Here is a 19,100-nt window from a genome sequence, read left to right as displayed (position 1 = left end):
TTTAACGAACTTGAAATTACGACCTTTAGCATAATCGATAAATTTAAGCATTGTCCAAGAAAATAACTAGCCAGTAGCAACTCACAAAGAATCAACCCCACTATCTTCCCAATCTTCACAAGGCATTAAACCACAAACCTAATTAAGTGGGTGAGAGCAAGTGAAAACCTTCCATAATAGTTATTAAGCGGGTAGGTTTCAGCATGTCAATGCAGCCTCCTCGCATTTTTCTGGAATGTTACCATCAAGTTAAAAATTCTTGTTTCGTCAGTGTTGATAACCGCGTCCACGGAAGTTAATCAACGTCTAATTCGATTAAAAAACTGGCATCAAGAACATCATATCAGAACAGATATCTAGGCTCGAATATCATATTTCATGTGATCTCCCGCAGACCCAGATAACCAAGGCAACACTGACAAAATTGTTCGGTCAACAATGAAGAAAGCACATTGATTTATTTTTGCTGCCTTGAACATATATGTTAGACAGCGGATTTACGGAACAGTCCCTTGCCAAATTACGACGAGCTAAGTAAGCAACGGAACACGCATGAATTTTTCAAAATTGAAATCAAATGACCCAGACATAACATATTGAGTATCAAACCATATATCCATACAATACATAGATATTAAATTTTATCAAACTGTAAAAGCCAAATGAAGAACAAAGAGCAATGAAATTGCCGAGAGAATGATCAGATAGAGCTAATACAATGATGCCATCATGGCGGCAAGATCAAACCAATAGGGAAACAAATAATCATCATTTCATTCTCTTAAGAACCCCATTATAGAATCTAAAATAAAATAAAAAAATTAATTGATATAAAGCAGAGATGTGGAAGAGAATGATCAGATAGAGCTAATACAAAGTCGACGCCATCATCACGGCAATCAAACCAATAGGGAAACATATCATAATCATCACCTCATTCTCCTCCACCAAATCATACGAAAAATAAATAAAATAAAAAATTCTATTGCATTCCTATTTACTTCATCAAATTGTGATTACAGTGTCAAGAACACTGTAGGGAAGGTGAATTCTGTTGTTGAGCAAGGGTGAGACGGAAAGCGGCGAGAATTTATAATGTGGAAGAGGGTTGTGTATTGAAGCAAACCCTAAACCCTAAAGATAGTCATTTATAGAGAGGAGAGATCAGGGTCTGCCAGGCTGTCATTTTAGTCCGTCAATCGAAGGTGAAGCCCACAGCCCATAAGCACTCGAAGACCCACAGTAACCAAGTCCATCTGATTAATTTCTTAGTGACCATAACACCCTCCTATCTGTATCATAATAGCAAAACCAACCATCTCTCTTCAAAAACTGAACACGCTAGCTTCCGTACATCTTCCACGTCTCCTCCAGCTGCTTCCTTACCGCTTGCTTAGTTATATCCAAATCGAGCTTTCGCCGTCACATAGTTAGCGATCTTCAGCTAAGAACGTGCCTCTTGTCACAATCAAGCTGCCTCTATCATGCCCTGACCGCCGCCGCCGCAAGAATGGCAAACCGATACCTAAAACGCCTTTCCCACGACATGTGTACGTTACAACTGAACCCCGTCTCCCTATTTTTTTCGAATTACTGAAATTTAACAATTTTTTTTGTCTATCGACAGACTGTAGCAATAATATATTGAGAAGGCAACAAACATGCAGGAAGTTTCTGTATGGTGTTATAAACAGGAGCCAATCAGAAATGTCAAAATCAGAAAAATCAGCTCAAGTATCTTCTCCTTCTTCTTCAAAGACTAATAATAAATCTGGAGGTGAACTTAGCAATTACAGCTCTGGTGATGACGATTTGAGTGATAATAAGGGGAAAATAGAGCTTGCTTGGCTTACTAAAGCTCTTGAACCTGCTCTCCAGTTATGCAGGTGGGCTCTCTCTACAGGTCTGTTAGTTAATTAGCACTTTAATTTAGATATGATTTTCTGTTGTAATAATAATAGGAATAAAGTTTTTTTTTAAGAAAAAAAAATTGATGTAGATAGTGGGAGTTGAGGGTCATTGATTTTTTTTTTTTTTAATTTTGGTTTTTGTAGGGAATGGGGTTGGAAATAAAATTCCAGCGAGTACTCGATCGGTTTCGGAAATAATTGCTAGCATTCAGCGGAGCAAGATTCCCATTGAAGGTTGGAGTTTGAGTGATCTCACGATAGGATTGTATCTAATTTATCTGCGTCAGGCGTCATTAAATATTTTTGAGGATGTTAAGGGAGTTGAAGTTTCTTCGGAGTCGATAGTAATTTCTAAAACCTTTGTTGCCGAGGAATCTATTTTGTGTGCTTGATGTTAAACGTATTGTTCTTTCTTGTACTTATGTCAGTCATTTTTTTGTGATATAGGTACATGATCTTATCTATCATGTTGAGCTAGCAAAAGGTTGTTATAAGGATTGTCCATCTGGACTTGTAAGGAATAGCATGATCCGTGAAAACAATGTTCTTAAGTTTGTAAAAAGTTCTAGTGTCATGAGGCCTGGATATTACATTGCCATTGATCCTAGAAAGAAACTAGTAATTCTTGGAATTCGTGGAACTCATACTGTCTATGACCTTATCACTGATATTGTTTCCTCGAGTGATGGAGAAGTCACATTTGAAGGCTATTCAACCCACTTCGGCACAACTGAAGCTGCTCGTTGGTTTCTTAGTCATGAGATGGGAACCATAAGGAAATGCTTAGAGAAATACGAGGTGGTGAAAAGTTAACTCTTTCCTTCCCTTTTCTAGGGGGCAATTTACTGTTACATCAGGTTTCTTTCTCTTGTTTTTTTTTTTCCCATTAAGAAAGCTGTCATGGTGAAACTAATTGATCTACAGGGATTTAGATTAAGGTTGGTGGGACATTCTCTTGGAGCTGCAACAGCTTCTTTGCTAGCAATCATGCTCCGTAAAAAGTCACCTAAGGAACTTGGTTTTAGCCCTCACATTGTTACTGCTGTTGGCTATGCAAGTCCACCCTGTGTCTCCAAAGAACTTGCTGAAAGTTGCTCTGATTTTGTTATAAACGTAGTAATGAAGGTGGGCTGATGCACTTGATTCTCTGTCATTTGTGTTCTTCACGCGAAGCCTTTTCCCTTCCTAGAAAAAAGGATAAAGGATCTTTCATTTTCCTGCTCCTTGATTTTAATGTTGTCTCTTATTTTCATTTGTTAGTGTTTCTCAATTTCCTTTTTTTGCAGGATGACATCATACCTAGATTAAGTGCAGCTTCTCTGGAAAGACTGAGAAATGAAATTCTTCAAACTGATTGGTAAGTATGCTTATGCTGACAACTTGAAGGGAAAAAATGCAGTAGATACATGCACTCTATGGACTAGCTTAGAGTATCAATTAGAAGGAATAGAAATCAACTGGACTCATCATGCAAGTGTGTAGAAAGTGCACGTCCATTTGCTTAGTTATGGGAGTTGTGAGCTTTCAGAATTCAATTATTTAGGGTTCAAAAATTGGAAATTAAGATTGTTGACTTTGGGAACATCTTAGGAATTTTGAATGCATAAGTAAATCCCATCACTACTCTCTTCAGGTTAGATGAAATGATGATTCGTATACATCCCTGCTGTCTGAACTATCTTTGCATTTCTTGTCAATTTTATGATGAAAGAATAGGTGTAATCTTATTGTGGGGATATTTGGGATGGGTTGGGAAACTAGTTTCTAGAATCTACTTTTATGATCTTTCTCATGTATGGATTGTTGATTTGCAGAACTGCACAGAACCTGAATTGGCAGCATATCATTTCGAAAAAGGAAAAAAATTCCCTTGATTTGTAATTTAGTCTACACCATATGAGAATTTTGACACAACAAAGAGAAGTGAGGGTTGTCAATTATTGGCTATAGTGGGGATCCAAAATTGTTACCAAGTTACATGCATAAGGAATGGGGTCCTTGGGAGGTTGAAGTTTGTCCACTCTGTCAGTTGCATTTCATTTGTTCATCTGTAGTTTCTTTTAATGATCTTCCTAAAATCTGAGCATTAAATGAGTTCATAGGTACCAATTTAGATGAATATCGCAAGTCTATGAACATATTGTTTTTAGCAATATTACTTGATTCATGTAGTTTTCTTTTAAGTAATTGAAGTTCCTTTCTGTTAACAATTTTGCATCCACTTTATTCTTTGCTTTTTGTACAGGATGAGTGTGGTTGAGAAGGAGGACTGGAAGAGTGTGATAGGTTTGGTCACAAATGCAAAGCAGGTTGTCACTTCTATTCAGGATGTAGCTCAGAAACTTGCTGATTATGCTAAATTTGGTAGCAATAAAAATTCTCCTGGTAAGACCATCCTGCTCTGTCCTAACTCTGGACTGTTGGGAAAACCTTTGTCTCTTGAAGGATATCAATTGTATTTTTAAGATTGGTATCAAATGATCTGGTAATCTTTCTTACACTAGGCAGAGTTTTAGGAGTTCGCATTGTCTATTTGTTGCAAGCTTGAATTTGGGGAATTTAGCATTTAGTAAAACTTTAAAAGAATGGTATAGAGGCATGTAGATTTCTTTGTGGGCAAAAATGGGGATGCAGATAGACTACCTGGACTTCCAACAAAGCACATTGCCCCACAGTATACAGTCACATCTAGAGGGGGCCCATCACTGCACCTATGTTATGACTGAAGCTCAGAGTTTTTCCATGGAGTTGGGTTCTAACACTTGGCGGTAAGACTTAAACCCAATCACTGAGTGAGGATATTGAAGGCCCGTATCACTGAACCAAGAAGTTGTTGGTGTTTTATAGATTTTTTAGGGTTCAATTTTAGTTTTTTTTTTTTTTTTTTTTTGTCTGTTTGGCCTGGAAACTGGACACGAGAATTTCTGTCAGCTGTTGGTTAGGTGTTTGGAATGCTCTTTGATTGGTTTATTTGATGCCAAGAGCAGAAAATTATGTTGTTATTGAGGATTGGTAATGATTAAGCGGTGCAGAAATATTTTGGAGTTGAATAAAGCGAGAAAAGAGGGTTTGGAGGCTGCCTGGGTGCTGTGATCATTTGTAGTACCCAGAGGCACTGAATTAGCTGAATTTGGGAATTTATGTTGCTATTTGACAAAAAATAAGGGTTTTTTAGAGAGGCACATATAGAAGTAAGGGTGGATTTCTTGAGAAGTTGCGACAGTTTCAGAATAATGCAGAAGGTTTTGAAGAAAAGTATGCAGGTGGAGGAGGAAGGTCACTTGATAAGAGAAAAGCATGAAACTGCCAAAATCAATATTAGATGAAAAGACCTTCTAAGTTTCCTTTCCTTGGCATTATCTTCTTATTGTACAAACTAACATTCCATGATAAATTCAAATTCTTCAACAGAGATTTATTTCGAACCAAGATTTCAGAATGATGCCTAGGCTGGTTGTTTTTTTTCAGAACTTTGTTTATATTTGGCGGTTTTTGTTTAATCTGTCTCACATGTGTCCCACTGCAGTTGATAGTAGTAGTCTTATGGAACGTAACAATGTTGGAGAAGCCATGTAGAACAGCCTGTCTATTCTTCTGGAGCTCATTTTAATTTTAGAACCCATGTGAAAGAACACATGAATGAGCTCCTCTTGTCATCCCTTTAGCTACAAGAATATTTTAATCCATAACAATTGAGATAATTTCATGATCGCATACACTTTATTCTCGCCTCCCTCCCTATAAAGTTGCTGACTTTTGCTTCTCTTTTCGACAGATGGTTCCATCACAAGAGAATCCCACGCTATCCCTGCAGCCCCTTCAACTTCCAAAGCTACTACAGAAAATGCTGTTATCCCTGAAAAGGAACGAAATGCCAATGCATTGCCGGAGGAGTTGTTTGTTCCTGGGAGCGTTTACTATCTAAAGAGGGACATCAACACTGATGCTCACACTATCAGTGACAGAGGCATGGAGCTTTTCACGCTCTGGAAGAGGCATCCAGGTGAACATTTCCAGAGGATAGTCCTCCCCGGCAACATCATTTCCGACCATAAATGTGATAGCCATTACTATGCTCTCAGAGATGTGCTTAAAGGTTTGCCTGGTACCAATAATGAAAGCATTTTCAAATAATTAATGTTGCAGTAACGTTGTGTAATAAAAAAAATAAATGTTGTCAATCAGAAGTTAATTTTAGATCTGCATAATTATAGAGGCAATTTTGAGAATTTAAATCCTGTTTTTCTCAAGAGTTGCAGCATTGTGGTTCCTTGGTTTATTTCAGTTAGGGGCTATTCTCTTGAACATTCATGGACTGACAGGGACTAAATCCATAACTCTTCCAAATAGAACCGGAAACCATTTGCCTGTGACAATCCCCAATCCCCTCTGAGCCACCCGATGCCTGTCTGAATCCTGCACTTGTTTTCTCTTGGGAGCATGCTACACTTTTTTTTTTTATTATTATTATTAATATAGTTATCTAGGCCAGTTTGCACATGCCTTAATTAATTTCACGGGTTCTAAAATTAATAATTATGTAAGCTTCCAATGACCCTGAGAGAACTTGAACTCGTGATTATTGAGAAACAAATTAAGACCTAACTAGTTGAACTATTTCTAGGGTTGTTATTATTGCTAAATTATTTTTTTAATTAATATAGATGTTCAAATCAGCTTGTGCACACATTAACTAATTACACGGGCTCTAAAGTTAATGATCATATAAACCTTTAGTGATTTTAAAATTTTAAAAACTCGAATTGATAATTTATAAAAAGTAAACCTAAAGCTTAATTAGTTGATCTGCACCTCATATTTTTATTATAATAATTATTTGAGCTATTTTTTTTTTTAGTTTAACGTGGGTGTCCGGGCCAGCTTGCGCGCACCTCGACTAATCCCACGGGCCCTGAAGTTAACGACCATGTAAACCTTCAGTGACCATCATATGAGCAACCTAGGGCTCGAACCTGAGACCACAGAGGGAGCAAACCTCTTAGTCAGTTGAGCTACACTTGTTTTCAAGGGTTGTGGTTCTCTTTTATTCTCAGCACAGGCCGAGTCAAGAACAATGATCCACCTTCGAACTTAACCACCACAAAACGATCTCTTCTTTTCCTTTATTATTTTCCTTCATGTTTTGAAGAAGCCGAACAAACTGTTTATGGATAATAGCTTGAGCAACCTCGGAAACTAGTTTCGCACATTTTCTAATTTCTCCTACTTTGAGACCCATTTTAAACTAACTAGGAGGGCCTTGCATAGGCCGTCACTTATCATACTCGATCATTCTTATATCTTAAGCCCAATAGCCGAACAAACTGTTTATAGATCAACTTTGCTTGAAGCTAATAAGACACTTGTGTGGTAGTTCTTATTTTATATCTAATAAAACAAAATTTTGATTACTCAAATAAATTGTCTTTTACACTATTTTTATATATAATTGTGTTTTAAATCTTTGTAGCTTTTTTTTATCTAATTATATTAAAAAAATTGATTAGATGTAGCTAAAATAATGTTAATTTATTTTGCATTTAAAAACTTAACTCTTGATAATTTTAATCAAACATATTTTTTTTAAAATCTATTTATTTAAAAAACCACAAAAAAAATATTATTTTAAAACCTGTTTATTTTTTTAAAAATCACGCTGCAAAAGCTAATAGAACGTCAAATATACATTAAATGCATGTATGGCTAACCTCTTGATTGGTTGCATCATCAAATAATATTTTAATGTATGTTTGATATTATGTTAGTTTTTATAGTTAATATAACAAAATAAATTTTTAAAAAAATTATAAATTTATATTTTTTCTTGTATTTAAGTTTTTACTATAATTTGAGATGGATTTAGACTCTATAAATATTCTTCATGATAAATAAATTTAAAAATTATGGTTAAAATAAAAGCATTTCTAATTGCAACCAACCCGAAACCCAAAATACACATTTGTGATATGATATGGTTAGAAAATTGTGGCCAATATAAATAACAGAACATGGTTTTTTTTTTTTTTTTTTTTTTTTTCCCGCAAATGAAAAGGCAGTTACGTTACATGTAATGACATCTTCTTCCGCTACAATCAACCGGCTAAGGTTGCACGTGCGTGCAAATTCTCATAGGTCAACACTTTGGGTCTGTTTCATCTTTTAATAATAGCTTTGGTAATTGGTACTATTCAAAGCCATATAATAATAATAATAATAATAATAATAAATCTAACATAAATATGAAAAACGATCCCTCACCGTTAAAACAAAACCCTCACTGTTGCTTATTATACATGTGCATGCGTGTATAACAAGTAAAGTTATTAAATTAGTTTTGGTGTTCATGGAAAGATTCAAATTAATTTAAATATAATATTATTTTAATTATTTTAAATTTTTTAAAATATAAAAAATTAAAATATATTTTAATATAGTTGACCAAATGATATGAGATAAACTCTAACTCAATTTAATATAAAACTTAATTTGGTTTAAAATTCAAATTAATTAATAACCTAATTGGTTTGTTAAAATATATTAAAAATAATTTAAATTTTTTTTTAATATCAATACATTAAAATTATAAAATAATATCTAAAAAATATTTTATTTAATATTTTTTTTAGGAACAATTTAAAAAAACCACATTTTTTTTAATGTGTGTATTTTTTTTTAGTAAATTGACACATCATAGACATTTGTCTTGCTGTCGTGTGAATGAAAATTGCTTTACAGCAAATCAATCGTACCATAAGTCAGGTGGTCCACTTTATTTCTATACACTTACGAAAATTTTGATGAAAAAAAAATTCGAGCCATCTTGATTTTCTTGGTGAATGTTCCCCCTCTGTACCTTTCCTTTTTTTTTTTTTGTTTTTTTTTTTTTTGAGGGTAGACCCTTGCTTGAATAATTAACATTTCTAAAATTTAAATTATCGTAAAAAATAATTTTAAATTTAGCTACATCCCACTATCTAATTCCCAAATATTAGTGCCATATATACTTGGAAATTACAACACTTCACATAGAATTTTGTCTGCCACCAATTCTTTAAATCATTTTGGAGGGTATTTGATCTCCATTTGTACTGGTATTAAAAATAAATTAAAAAAAATAAAAAAATATTATTTTTTAATTAAAAAATATTTTAAAAAGTGACCATCACAAACACCTCTTTTTACACTATTTTTAAAGAGACAAAACTAATAGCAGGAGGAATAAGTGGTGGTCATGGCTCCATCATAGTCAGCATGCCCTCCTCCCCTTTAGAAGAGAGGCCATTGAAAAGAAGAGAGAGCACATAGCTTCTTCTTTTCTTTTTCTTTTTCTTTAAATAATCAATTAAATTTAGTGGTCGTGTGTAAGGGAAGTGGAGTTCTTGTTTCTTGCCTTCACTTTTTTGGCTCTCAAGTAGCTTTCTTGAGACATAGCTCTCTTGAACTCACAATCAACCAATTATTATCCATTTAATTAATTGATGGGATACCTTTCGAATAATATGATCATCACTTTGTTAAGTGCAAGTAGAGGAATTTATGTAAAATAACATTTTCTTTTTTCTTTCACTTTTTTCTTTTTGTTTGTGTTCAATTGTCCAATGTTGGGGGCTGAAGTGTGGAAGATGTTACACGGTGCTTGACTATAATGGCTCTAACTTATAGTATACACTTCTGCATTTCTCTCGAGGTCACGGCCATGGGCTCGAAGAAAATGGGATTTGATTAATAATATCCAATGCGGCTTGACCAAGTGTGTTCTTCTTATTATGGTTTTTAAAATACTAATCAACACCAATTAAGATTATTGTTTTTTTAAATGTATTATTTTTTCTTTAGTTTTTAGGTTCTTGGACACTTTGTTGCACAGTTCCAGGATGGGGATTTTTTACATTTTATCTGCCACTTGAAACCAACTTCTGTCTTGTCATTGCTATAAAAAAAATTGAAATAATCATATATGAACAACTCATAGATGATTAAGTTCAATGGTTGGTTAGTTTAAAATTGAAATAAATACAAAATTATACATCTCTTTATCATTCTTGTAAAGCATAACACCAATTAAGGAAGCAATAGCCATTTTTACCGTTGTTTTGTCTCACGTTAGATATATTTTTTATGTAAAAAATATACATGCATAATTTTTTTAATATAGAAGGGTGAATCAAAATATTTAATCTTGTTAGATAAGATATTTATCCAGTTATTTTTACTATATTTATTTATTAAATATTTTTTTATTCAATCAAATGATAATAAAAATAAACCAGTAATTTGAACTATAGACTTGGCTGGATTAAATAATTTTTTTATCTCTTAAATATATACTAAATTAATATATATTAAGAGATAAAAAATTATTTAATCTAGTTGACTATATATATATATAAAGGGAACGGAAATTGTCCACCCCTATTTTTTTGAAAAAATAAAAAATATATAAACGACATGTTCTTTATGAGCTTAAATTTCAGCTATTAATGTGGTTGTTGAAAAATAGAGCAGCATTTTTTTTTTTCTAAAAACCTAATTTTCAAGCCATTTCAATCTAAAAAACCTCACTAACATCTTTGGAAACACTCACAAACCAACTCATTAACCTTAAAAAAAAAGGTTCAAAAATCCAAAATTAAATCAAGTTAGATTTATTTTTCTCGATTTAAATATGTTTTTTAAGCTATATTGAGGCTAAAAAATACTACCATCAGACTCATCTCTTTCAAAGAATCCATGGAAAAAAAAATCTATTTTTGGTAATTATAAATAAATTGAACAAAAACTTTCTCTTCCATCGCTAGAATTTAATGAACCTCTTCTCTCTAATCGGGGAGTGAAAAATAATACATATAAATTTATGTATCAAAAGTGATTTTTTTGAAATTTAAAGGGATCTATACTGTATAAATTATGTTATTTTTAAAATTTGAAAATTTAAATATATTTGTCATGAAATCTCTGCATGTCATTCATGTTTGACATTTTTTTTTTATTTTAATATATTTCCTTTCAATTCCACCATTGTTTAAAAAATAAAAGCAATTGGCTTTCAATGAAGATCAAACACCTTAAAACATTTTGAGGACCAAAATAAATTATTAAAAAATAAACATAAAGTTCACATTATTTTGCTAGTGTATGAACAGTAGCCATCAACAGTAAAAAAAAAACCTACTTGCCGAAGAGTTTCATAGCACGTTTTTAATAATAGCTAATGGCATTGCACCACAACATTAATCCCCAACAGAGGTTCTATACATTCTATCTATTATAGCTGAAGAGATTCAATACATAGAGAGCATTATGGACGTAGATGTTTTGAATCCAAGAAATGAAGATTATCCTTGAATGTTCTATCCAATGAGGTCGCCTCGTATTTTCTCGAGTAGGAAGCTTGATTAGAAAACGACCTTGAGCAGTGGATGCCAAGCTCTACAGGGAGGTGGTGGAGCACTCAATATATAGCCCTCCTCAATACACAGTGCTATCTTCTTTTTCCCCTCCGAGCAACATCTAAATCTTGTTTTTTCTCGTTTCTCCTGGACGATTGAGCCTTTCTCAATCAATCTATGGAGCCCGAAGGCTGCTTTTCCAATAGAGCAGCCGGTGGAATGATGAGAGGATCGATCCGGCATTCATACATACCGCCATAGTCGAAAAGGCGTGTTTCTATTTACTAGAAGTGAGAAAAAAACAAAAAAAATCAAACCAAACCCTAAAAAAATATTCAGCTTTGTTTGGGTTTGGTTCTAAAAAAAAAAAATTGACCTAACTAATCCGCTTCAGTTTGAAACCCGAACCCATAAAACCCTAGTCATTAAATATGCATAACAATTTCTCCAGGGCCTCTGTTTTGGAAGTGCTACAGTCTGTTAATTTGGATTTCATTCTATTTGATTAATTGTATTGTATTATTGGGTATAGAATTTATGATTTGGTGTGTTTTTTTGTTAGATGTGTTTTAATTGCAATAAAAAATCTCATTTAGCTTCGGTGAATTACAATATCTTTTTTTTTCACCATGGTGTGGAGCTTTGGGGCACAAAATCATGGTTTTACCAATTTAGAATAAAAATAAATCGAACCAAAACCCATCAATTTGAACTTATTTTTAGTTCAATTCAGTTCTAAATATATAATATTTTTTTATTTTGGTTTTTTTTATATATAAAATATCAAATTAAATTAAACTAAATAAAAAATAATAACACATTTTCAATGATTTTGGAGAAAGAGAAACGTATAAAAAATACACGCCCCATCCTTTAATGATAGTGGAGAAAGAGATACGTAGAAGTAATATACCTCATATGCCCAAACCATCCCTATACTCTACTTGGTGTATAGTTTTGAAATTCTATCTGGTAGGTTGATCTGGGACTCAATTGATCCGGGACTAGAATCGGGCCTGGTTGAAAAAAAACAAGGAAAAAAAAAACCCTGCATGACCCAGCTGACTTGGTGGGTTAACCCTACAAGACCCGGTCAAAACCGGCTATAAACATTTGATTTTTTATTTTTTTTTTACTAAAATAATGTTATTTTGATTTTTTTAAAAAAAAATTAATCCAACCAACCCGGTGATCGGACCAAAACCCGAAACCCGGACCTTAAACCGGGCGGGTCTTAAACTATGAATTGGTGTTCTATCCTTAAGCTCCACGTCGTAGAGTTGAAGATGAACATTTTTTCTTTTATCCAGAAGTCACCACCCTTATCCCTTATGCAGCACTTCATCATCTGATCATTTCTCCTTCACTATATATTCTATAATTATTCAAACATTTATTATTCTTATTATTTTTATTATCTATTTGATATTAAAAGATACAGTTTTCATGTTTACCTACTAGATATTAGAGTTTTTCTATTTTAACTCAATTGAAAAGGAATTTCTCTTTAGATTTTCATATTTATATTATTAATAGATATTAAAAAATAATAATAAAATAATCTCTTTTTTTCCTTCTTTTTAATGTGAACTTTTTTTAAAAAACCGTTCTTGTAGGAAGTGCTAGGAAATGCCGCATATAAAAGGAAAACTAATATATATATATATATATATATATATATATATATACAAGTAAAAACTTGTTTTCCTCCTTGGAAGGAAATGCTGAAGAATGCCACGTTTCAAATCAATAACTTTCAAGTGAGGTGAGCTTTTTTTAATGCCGTATAAAATAAAACTTGCATTAACATTAATATCCTCATATTCTCAGTAAGAGACTCCTCCTTCCTCACTTGTATATACTTGTATAAGAATAAGAAAAATACATTTAACCCCCAGTACAAAAAGACAAAAAATTCAAAGTATAAAGGCAATATATTCTTTTAATGATTCTGGTAAGACGTTTACAAAATATTTTTAATATTTATCATACATGAATTAAGAATAAACATTATTATTTTTAAAATTTATCATTTATTTATTACAATAAATCACTTTAAAATTACGGACTTAACTATCCAAGTATCTTAAAATTCTAAAAGAAAAAAAAAAAAAAAACCTGACTTGCAAAGATCTAGACCCCTGTCACTAACCCTCTACTCTTTTATTTACAAAGATTAAAAATTAACATCAACCTATTATTATTTATTATCTAAATACTAAAAAAACTCAATTTCCTTGGCATTTTGGAATATGTAGCATCATGCCTCTCCCATGGAAGGTCCTCTATCTGCCCTTTGGAACAATCAATATTTAAGGTGCAATACTTTTATCTTCCTTAACGGTTGTAATCTTGTAATTACATCTGCTCAATAATCAATCTCCGATATGGATTAACAATCACTCGTCGTCGTCGTCGTCTCCTCCTCCTCCTCCTCTTCGTCTTCTTCTTCGCCGCTTAACATTATTTATAGAATTTGGAGAACAGAGCAACTCCTTCATCTCCAATGGGTTTGATAAAAAGGTGTCAAAGCTAGCTACTTACTCATGATGTAGCCTAATGCATCTCCTTGAGGGAACACTTTGTCTACATATATGGAAACAAGCTCATAGTTTGTATCTATTAAAATCATAAAAGAGTATTTCAGTCAGGTAAACTTGCTTATTAGGACATACAGACCCTCCGCAAGTGGGTCCTTAAACACAAGGGTGCTGTCCTTAAACACTACGATCATGGCAATCTCACCTCCTCTCTAATCTCCAATCCCCATATCCTGAGATGAAGTTTTCCAAGTCATAATTAATTGGAAGTGACAATAAGGACAGTCAGGACCAATTCTCTTGACCATGAAGAAGATAGATTATCCTTGGGATCCCAACTACTAAGTCATTAGCTAGCTATTTTGATTTATTAGCACAAAAAAACTTAAGATTTTAATAAAATAATACAATTGTCAAAAGTTTTTAGTCCAATAACTCAATTTATGATTGTTGCGGTTTTAAAATACATCATATAAATAAATGTCAAGTTTATAAAACACCTATGACATTAAAAAAAATTAAGATTTAATTCCATGAATACATAAGTTATGATTGAGAATCACGGCATATTAAAATCTTGCTATTTAGGCAAATTTTTTTCAAATTATGTATTCGGTCAATATCTTTAATTTAATGTGTTCATTAAAAAAAAAAAAAAAACTAATTTAAACCATATTGCCATCTAGAACACCTACAGAAAAGACAAAAGAAGGTTCAAATTTGTATCTATATACATCTTAATTAATTTATCCCCCAGTAATAGGTGAAGAATTTAGAACATTTGCTCCAAATTATAATAATACATTGATAAGCAAAACTAAACTGGAAGAACATGTACAGGACAATTATCCTCATTAATTATTGCTGTATAATAATAATTAAATTATCTTCAAAAATTAAGTTAACCACTCTAGCTGGCCAGTAGAATTAAATTAAGTTGTCCTCCAAGAATATAAAACACAAGATGACTAAATTAAATATTAGCAGTAGCTTTTGACAGGGGGAGGTAGCAGATAATAGAGTTTTCATTTCCAGGCTGTTACAATTTGAGTGATATTGTTCTGATTGAACAGAAGGGATATGCCTCTGTTAGCTAGGCTTATGATGATCAAAACTGAAGTATCTTTAGAGGGTCGTCTCAGTATATATACATGATCTTCCATGCGATGAGCTAACGCGGAAATTAGAGAAACATGATGGTATCCATGGTGAATTAATGTCAGTTCCTCATCATTCTAAGTGCCAGTGCTTGAAGCTCACCCAGATCGCTGTTGCATGGCCTCTTGACCTTTGCACGAGGTTGGAATGCAAACTCCTCTCTGCTTTGTGTATCTTGCATATTCATCATCCCACGATCAATATTGTGGCTGATGAGGTCAACTGAATCGAGTGAGCTTTGTGGAGAGATTGGATTGATGTAATTTGGATGAGTTGGAAGTGATGGCACCCCAGATATGTGATTTCCTTGCCACTGATGGTGAATATTCTCTGCATTAATGCGTGGTGAATCGATTAGATTTTGTGCTAGTTGAGCCTTCACTTGCATCAACTGTGCTTGCAAACATGCAACCTACAAAACAAGAAGAGTTGCCAAAAGTTAGAACTTTTCCTTAATTTGTACAGAAATACTGTATCTCTAGAGATATGACCCAGCTGCATGATTTGGGACTCACACGGCAAGACCCATCCCCTATCATCAACAAGGAAAAAAAAACTTGGTGGGTTTAATTTAGAAAGAAATTCTTTAAATAAAGATTCTGAGCTTACAGTAAGAATTGAACATTCAGGCGTAGCTTTCAATTAAAAAGAAAAAAAAATCATGAAAAAACACTGTATAATGCATTGATTTTCAAAGAAAATCATAAATCCTAGTGGGAATAAAAAACTAGACTTTTTTCTTCTTTTTCCACGATCCCTTTTCCAGCAAAAAAATGAAAAATAAAACACAGTCAAGAACGGAGAATCTTGTACCATCTATGATCCATGGTATGCTTGAAAAACATATGAAAAAAAGGAGAGGACGGTATTCTATATGAATGGTGAATATGCTATATATAAAGATTTTCAGAAACCTGTTGTTGCAAGGCAAAAATATGGGCAACACATCCATAAACGGGGTCTCTGATCCTTGCTTGAGCTTCATAGGCGATAGTGACAACCGCCTCACAGCGTTCAGCAACCGGGACATGCAACAACAACTTCGATACATTACTAGCACCAAAAACCTTATGAATGGCTGCAAATCGAGCAGGGCCTTGTTCAGAGCAAAAATAAGGCGCAAAAATACAATCGGACGCACATTTTCTCCGGAGAAACTTGCATGCTCCACAAGGGGAGCCAGTGCCAGTCCCTGATGATGCCATGATGAGAGAAACAAAGAGAGGAGAGAATCTTCTTCAAGTTTTTTTTTTTAAAAAAAAAGAAAGAAAGAAGAAGAAGGCACACGAGCACACTAGGAAATGGTGCAAAACAAAATGAGGCTAATGTGTGTGGCAAGGTTAGCTAGGGGATCAAGTGTGGTGGGGACTTTAGGATTAAGGGACATAAAGGATCTCTTATAAGAGGAGTGAATGGGAGACATTGAAGACCATCATGCACGGTTTTCAGGGAACATTTATTAATGGGTTTATGCAAATATGAGGTTTCTATTTTATTGCCATCTTATGATCATTTTATTAATTAAAAAACATTTATTAATCATAGCTTGCTTTTGAAATTTCCTACTCCTACTTTTTCAAGCTTGATTTTTGGGAGTTTTGCTTACCAAGTTTTTTTATTTTTCCGCCGAACGCCGCACCTGGGAACTGCTGCTCTTTGTCGCTTTGTGGCTGTGTTTACTCAAGCCTCCACCGCCGGTGATTGTTTACGACACTATACTAATAATTTAAGTCATCTTGAGTGATTAACTATAGACTAGTGTATGTTGAAGGGACAAATCTTTGATTACTTGCAAGCTTCTAGTTTTGAAAGTAAGTTGTCGTAGCAGTAGTTTAATAGGAGATGACTGGCTCCGAATTATAATCGGTGGACATTGACGTTAGTTTATGTACACCATGCCCATTTGTTTATTATCACTTGGTTGCCTAGAGAAGCAAAGCTGACTTTTTGTTACCTATGGAAACTAGGGTTCTCCTGTTGATCATGTCATGGAATTCGTGCTCCCCTGCCTAAAGAGTGTTTCAGTCCTAGAAAAGTTGAAGTGAAAGTAGCGTGTGTTTACCCTCGCGGATGATGCTTCGATTCATCACAAGAGACAAGCATGATGCCTCTCTAAAGAGGCAACAGTTGCTACTTTGGAACGAGCCCATCATTTTCTTTTTATATAAATGTTGTTATTGGAGCTGGTAATCGAAAAATCAAATGAAAAAGCAAAATCCCTCGACTCCAAGCACGATGCTATAGCGATTCATGATGTTATGTCACATGTGTTGCATTGATTACATTTTCTTGAGAGCACAGATGCTCTATAATCCGTCAATAAAACTTCAGTCGAGCATGCTCATGGTTTCAAGTTCAGCTACGGGCATTGCCTTGACAGCCTTTTGTGATTTGCCCCGCCATTTCCATTGCTCCTCCGGTCATGTTAACCCGGTGGTCATCCTCCAAAATCGAAGTGAAGCATGTTCTTGACAACGATTTACAGCTCAAGGTGTTGAGCAATTAAGACGTAGCTTGTTGTGGAGAGAATATGCAAAGCATTATTGCCCCTGCATCAGCACATGTGAAAGAGCTCCACTGCATAAAGTCGAACATTTAACAAATTTGTCCAACAAGAAGGTGAGGAACACATCCTCACAACAATGAACAACCAGCTGGAGAGAGATGGGGAAGAGCATGGAAATGGCGCAAGGACCAGCCAGCCACGTCCCTCTAAACAACATAAAATTAATTATGCCCATCATGTAAAGCAAAGGGGGCAGCTTGAAGGATTCGTCACCCTAACAAAGGAAAAGTACATACCCTATCATGTTTCTTACCTCAGCTTTGTCACTGCATCACAGCTTCCTTGCCACATTTCAGACAATTTGGGAATCAACATGACAAATCTTTCCATCTTCTAGTCTCTCTACCATGACATAATCATCATTCATTTTGGATTCCATTTCTCACATCATCCTTGCACATGGCACACATGCAAGCTTTAAGAGTTTAACCAACGCACAGACCTCTATTCTAAACGCAAAAATCTCCCACCTTTTTCCTCGTTAATTCTTGAATTTCTGAGATGGAGATTTGAGCTGAACTCAAAACTTGTTCCCTTTCAATAAAGTTAATTCTGCATATGCGATCGTATTTCGAAAATCATATAGTTAGATTTTCGAGATTATTAGCCAATATTTTTTCCTCTTTTATGCTCACGGGATAGTTTGGGACATCTACCCCTCTTCTTGGACGAGGGTGACATTGCATGAAAGCGGAAACTTCCAAATTTATAGTTCTGCTTCTCCATATTACTCGTGTGGCTGGACATCCACCTCTGTATTAAAGCTTCCCTTTAATCCTTGGTAGACGCTTATAGAGAACCCAAAATTGATCGACTGTTTTACCTTGATGACGCTCGTTACAAAGGGCCACAGACCACATGCACCTGTGCTCAGACACTAAAATTTTTGGGATGGTCTTGGTCCTGCTAAGAATTTTGCTTTCCGAGAGAGCAATTGCAGGACTAAATTTTGAACATTACTACTACCTACAGCTCTGTACTTGAGGCCTGGGTGCTTGTTTACTTGCATCCCAGCATAGTACTCACAAAACCTTCATGCAACGAGGGAAAAACTCATGGATAGCAAAACAGGGCAGCCCATAAAGAGTTGAATATATAATACCAATGCCCATAATCTGTTGTATTTAAACAATTTGACATATTCATAATCTATGGTTGGAGACACCATTTACACATGCAAAACACCCAAGTTGATGGATCTCCAGCAAACCCCAAAATGAGATCTCATCAAGACCCTTTTCATGGTATCCAAAATGGTTTTCATGTGAGAATTTTTTACTACTGCATATCATTATATTCTCAAAAGACATGGAAACATTCCTTCCTCGTCTTCTCTTGTGATGAAACCTCACCTTCAACAAGAACTGCATTTTAACATGTCAAGAAAACCATTTTTTTTTAAGACTGCTCGGTATATGGGCATTGAAAGGCATAATCATATGAAAATCATCAAGTAATTGTAAAGATCATTCATCATTAAAAGTCTGCCTTAAGCATTACTGGTTTCAATTACTTGGCAATGCCCATATAACCTCTC

General features: G+C 34.2%; 2 protein-coding genes and 2 non-coding genes across 4 annotated transcripts; 1 reads left to right on the top strand and 3 right to left on the bottom strand.

Moving 5' to 3' along the window:
* Positions 1-694: 694 nt before the first annotated feature.
* Positions 695-779, bottom strand: LOC118062303 (small nucleolar RNA Z102/R77). The gene has a single exon (XR_004689724.1). It is a non-coding gene; the product is annotated as a small nucleolar RNA Z102/R77 (small nucleolar RNA).
* A 72-nt stretch (positions 780-851) lies between these two features.
* On the bottom strand, positions 852-940 carry LOC118062304 (small nucleolar RNA Z102/R77). Its single transcript, XR_004689725.1, has one exon. It is a non-coding gene; the product is annotated as a small nucleolar RNA Z102/R77 (small nucleolar RNA).
* A 356-nt stretch (positions 941-1,296) lies between these two features.
* Positions 1,297-6,118, top strand: LOC118062198 (uncharacterized). The gene is made up of 8 exons (XM_035075922.2): positions 1,297-1,550; positions 1,628-1,903; positions 2,055-2,254; positions 2,358-2,708; positions 2,835-3,035; positions 3,197-3,267; positions 4,156-4,295; positions 5,686-6,118. Exons 1-8 carry the CDS (start codon positions 1,511-1,513, stop codon positions 6,042-6,044), a joined length of 1,638 nt encoding a protein of 545 aa, XP_034931813.1. The 5' UTR covers positions 1,297-1,510; the 3' UTR covers positions 6,045-6,118.
* Positions 6,119-14,722: 8,604 nt separating this feature from the next.
* Positions 14,723-16,548, bottom strand: LOC118062199 (LOB domain-containing protein 16). The gene is made up of 2 exons (XM_035075923.2): positions 15,912-16,548; positions 14,723-15,409 (listed from the first exon to the last, which is right to left on the bottom strand). The coding sequence occupies exons 1-2, from the start codon at positions 16,200-16,202 to the stop codon at positions 15,059-15,061; spliced, it is 642 nt and encodes a 213-aa protein (XP_034931814.1). The 5' UTR covers positions 16,203-16,548; the 3' UTR covers positions 14,723-15,058.
* Between the last annotated feature and the right edge of the window lie 2,552 nt (positions 16,549-19,100).

The sequence above is a fragment of the Populus alba genome, chromosome 5 (assembly GCF_005239225.2).
Source record: "Populus alba chromosome 5, ASM523922v2, whole genome shotgun sequence".
NCBI classification, from domain to species: domain Eukaryota; kingdom Viridiplantae; phylum Streptophyta; class Magnoliopsida; order Malpighiales; family Salicaceae; genus Populus; species Populus alba.
This window is presented reverse-complemented; position numbering and strand designations above follow the sequence as displayed.

Bases quoted from the DNA above. Each gene is read 5' to 3' on its own strand.
- LOC118062199 (XM_035075923.2), bottom strand. From the start codon at position 16,202: ATGGCATCATCAGGGACTGGCACTGGCTCCCCTTGTGGAGCATGCAAG. The intron at 15,410-15,911 runs GTTTCTGAAAAT...CTTGTTTTGTAG, and splicing joins TTTTTGCCTTGCAACAACAG to GTTGCATGTTTGCAAGCACA.
- LOC118062198 (XM_035075922.2), top strand. From the start codon at position 1,511: ATGGCAAACCGATACCTAAAACGCCTTTCCCACGACATGT. The intron at 1,551-1,627 runs GTACGTTACAAC...GTCTATCGACAG, and splicing joins ACGCCTTTCCCACGACATGT to ACTGTAGCAATAATATATTG. The intron at 2,255-2,357 runs GTAATTTCTAAA...TTTGTGATATAG, and splicing joins AAGTTTCTTCGGAGTCGATA to GTACATGATCTTATCTATCA.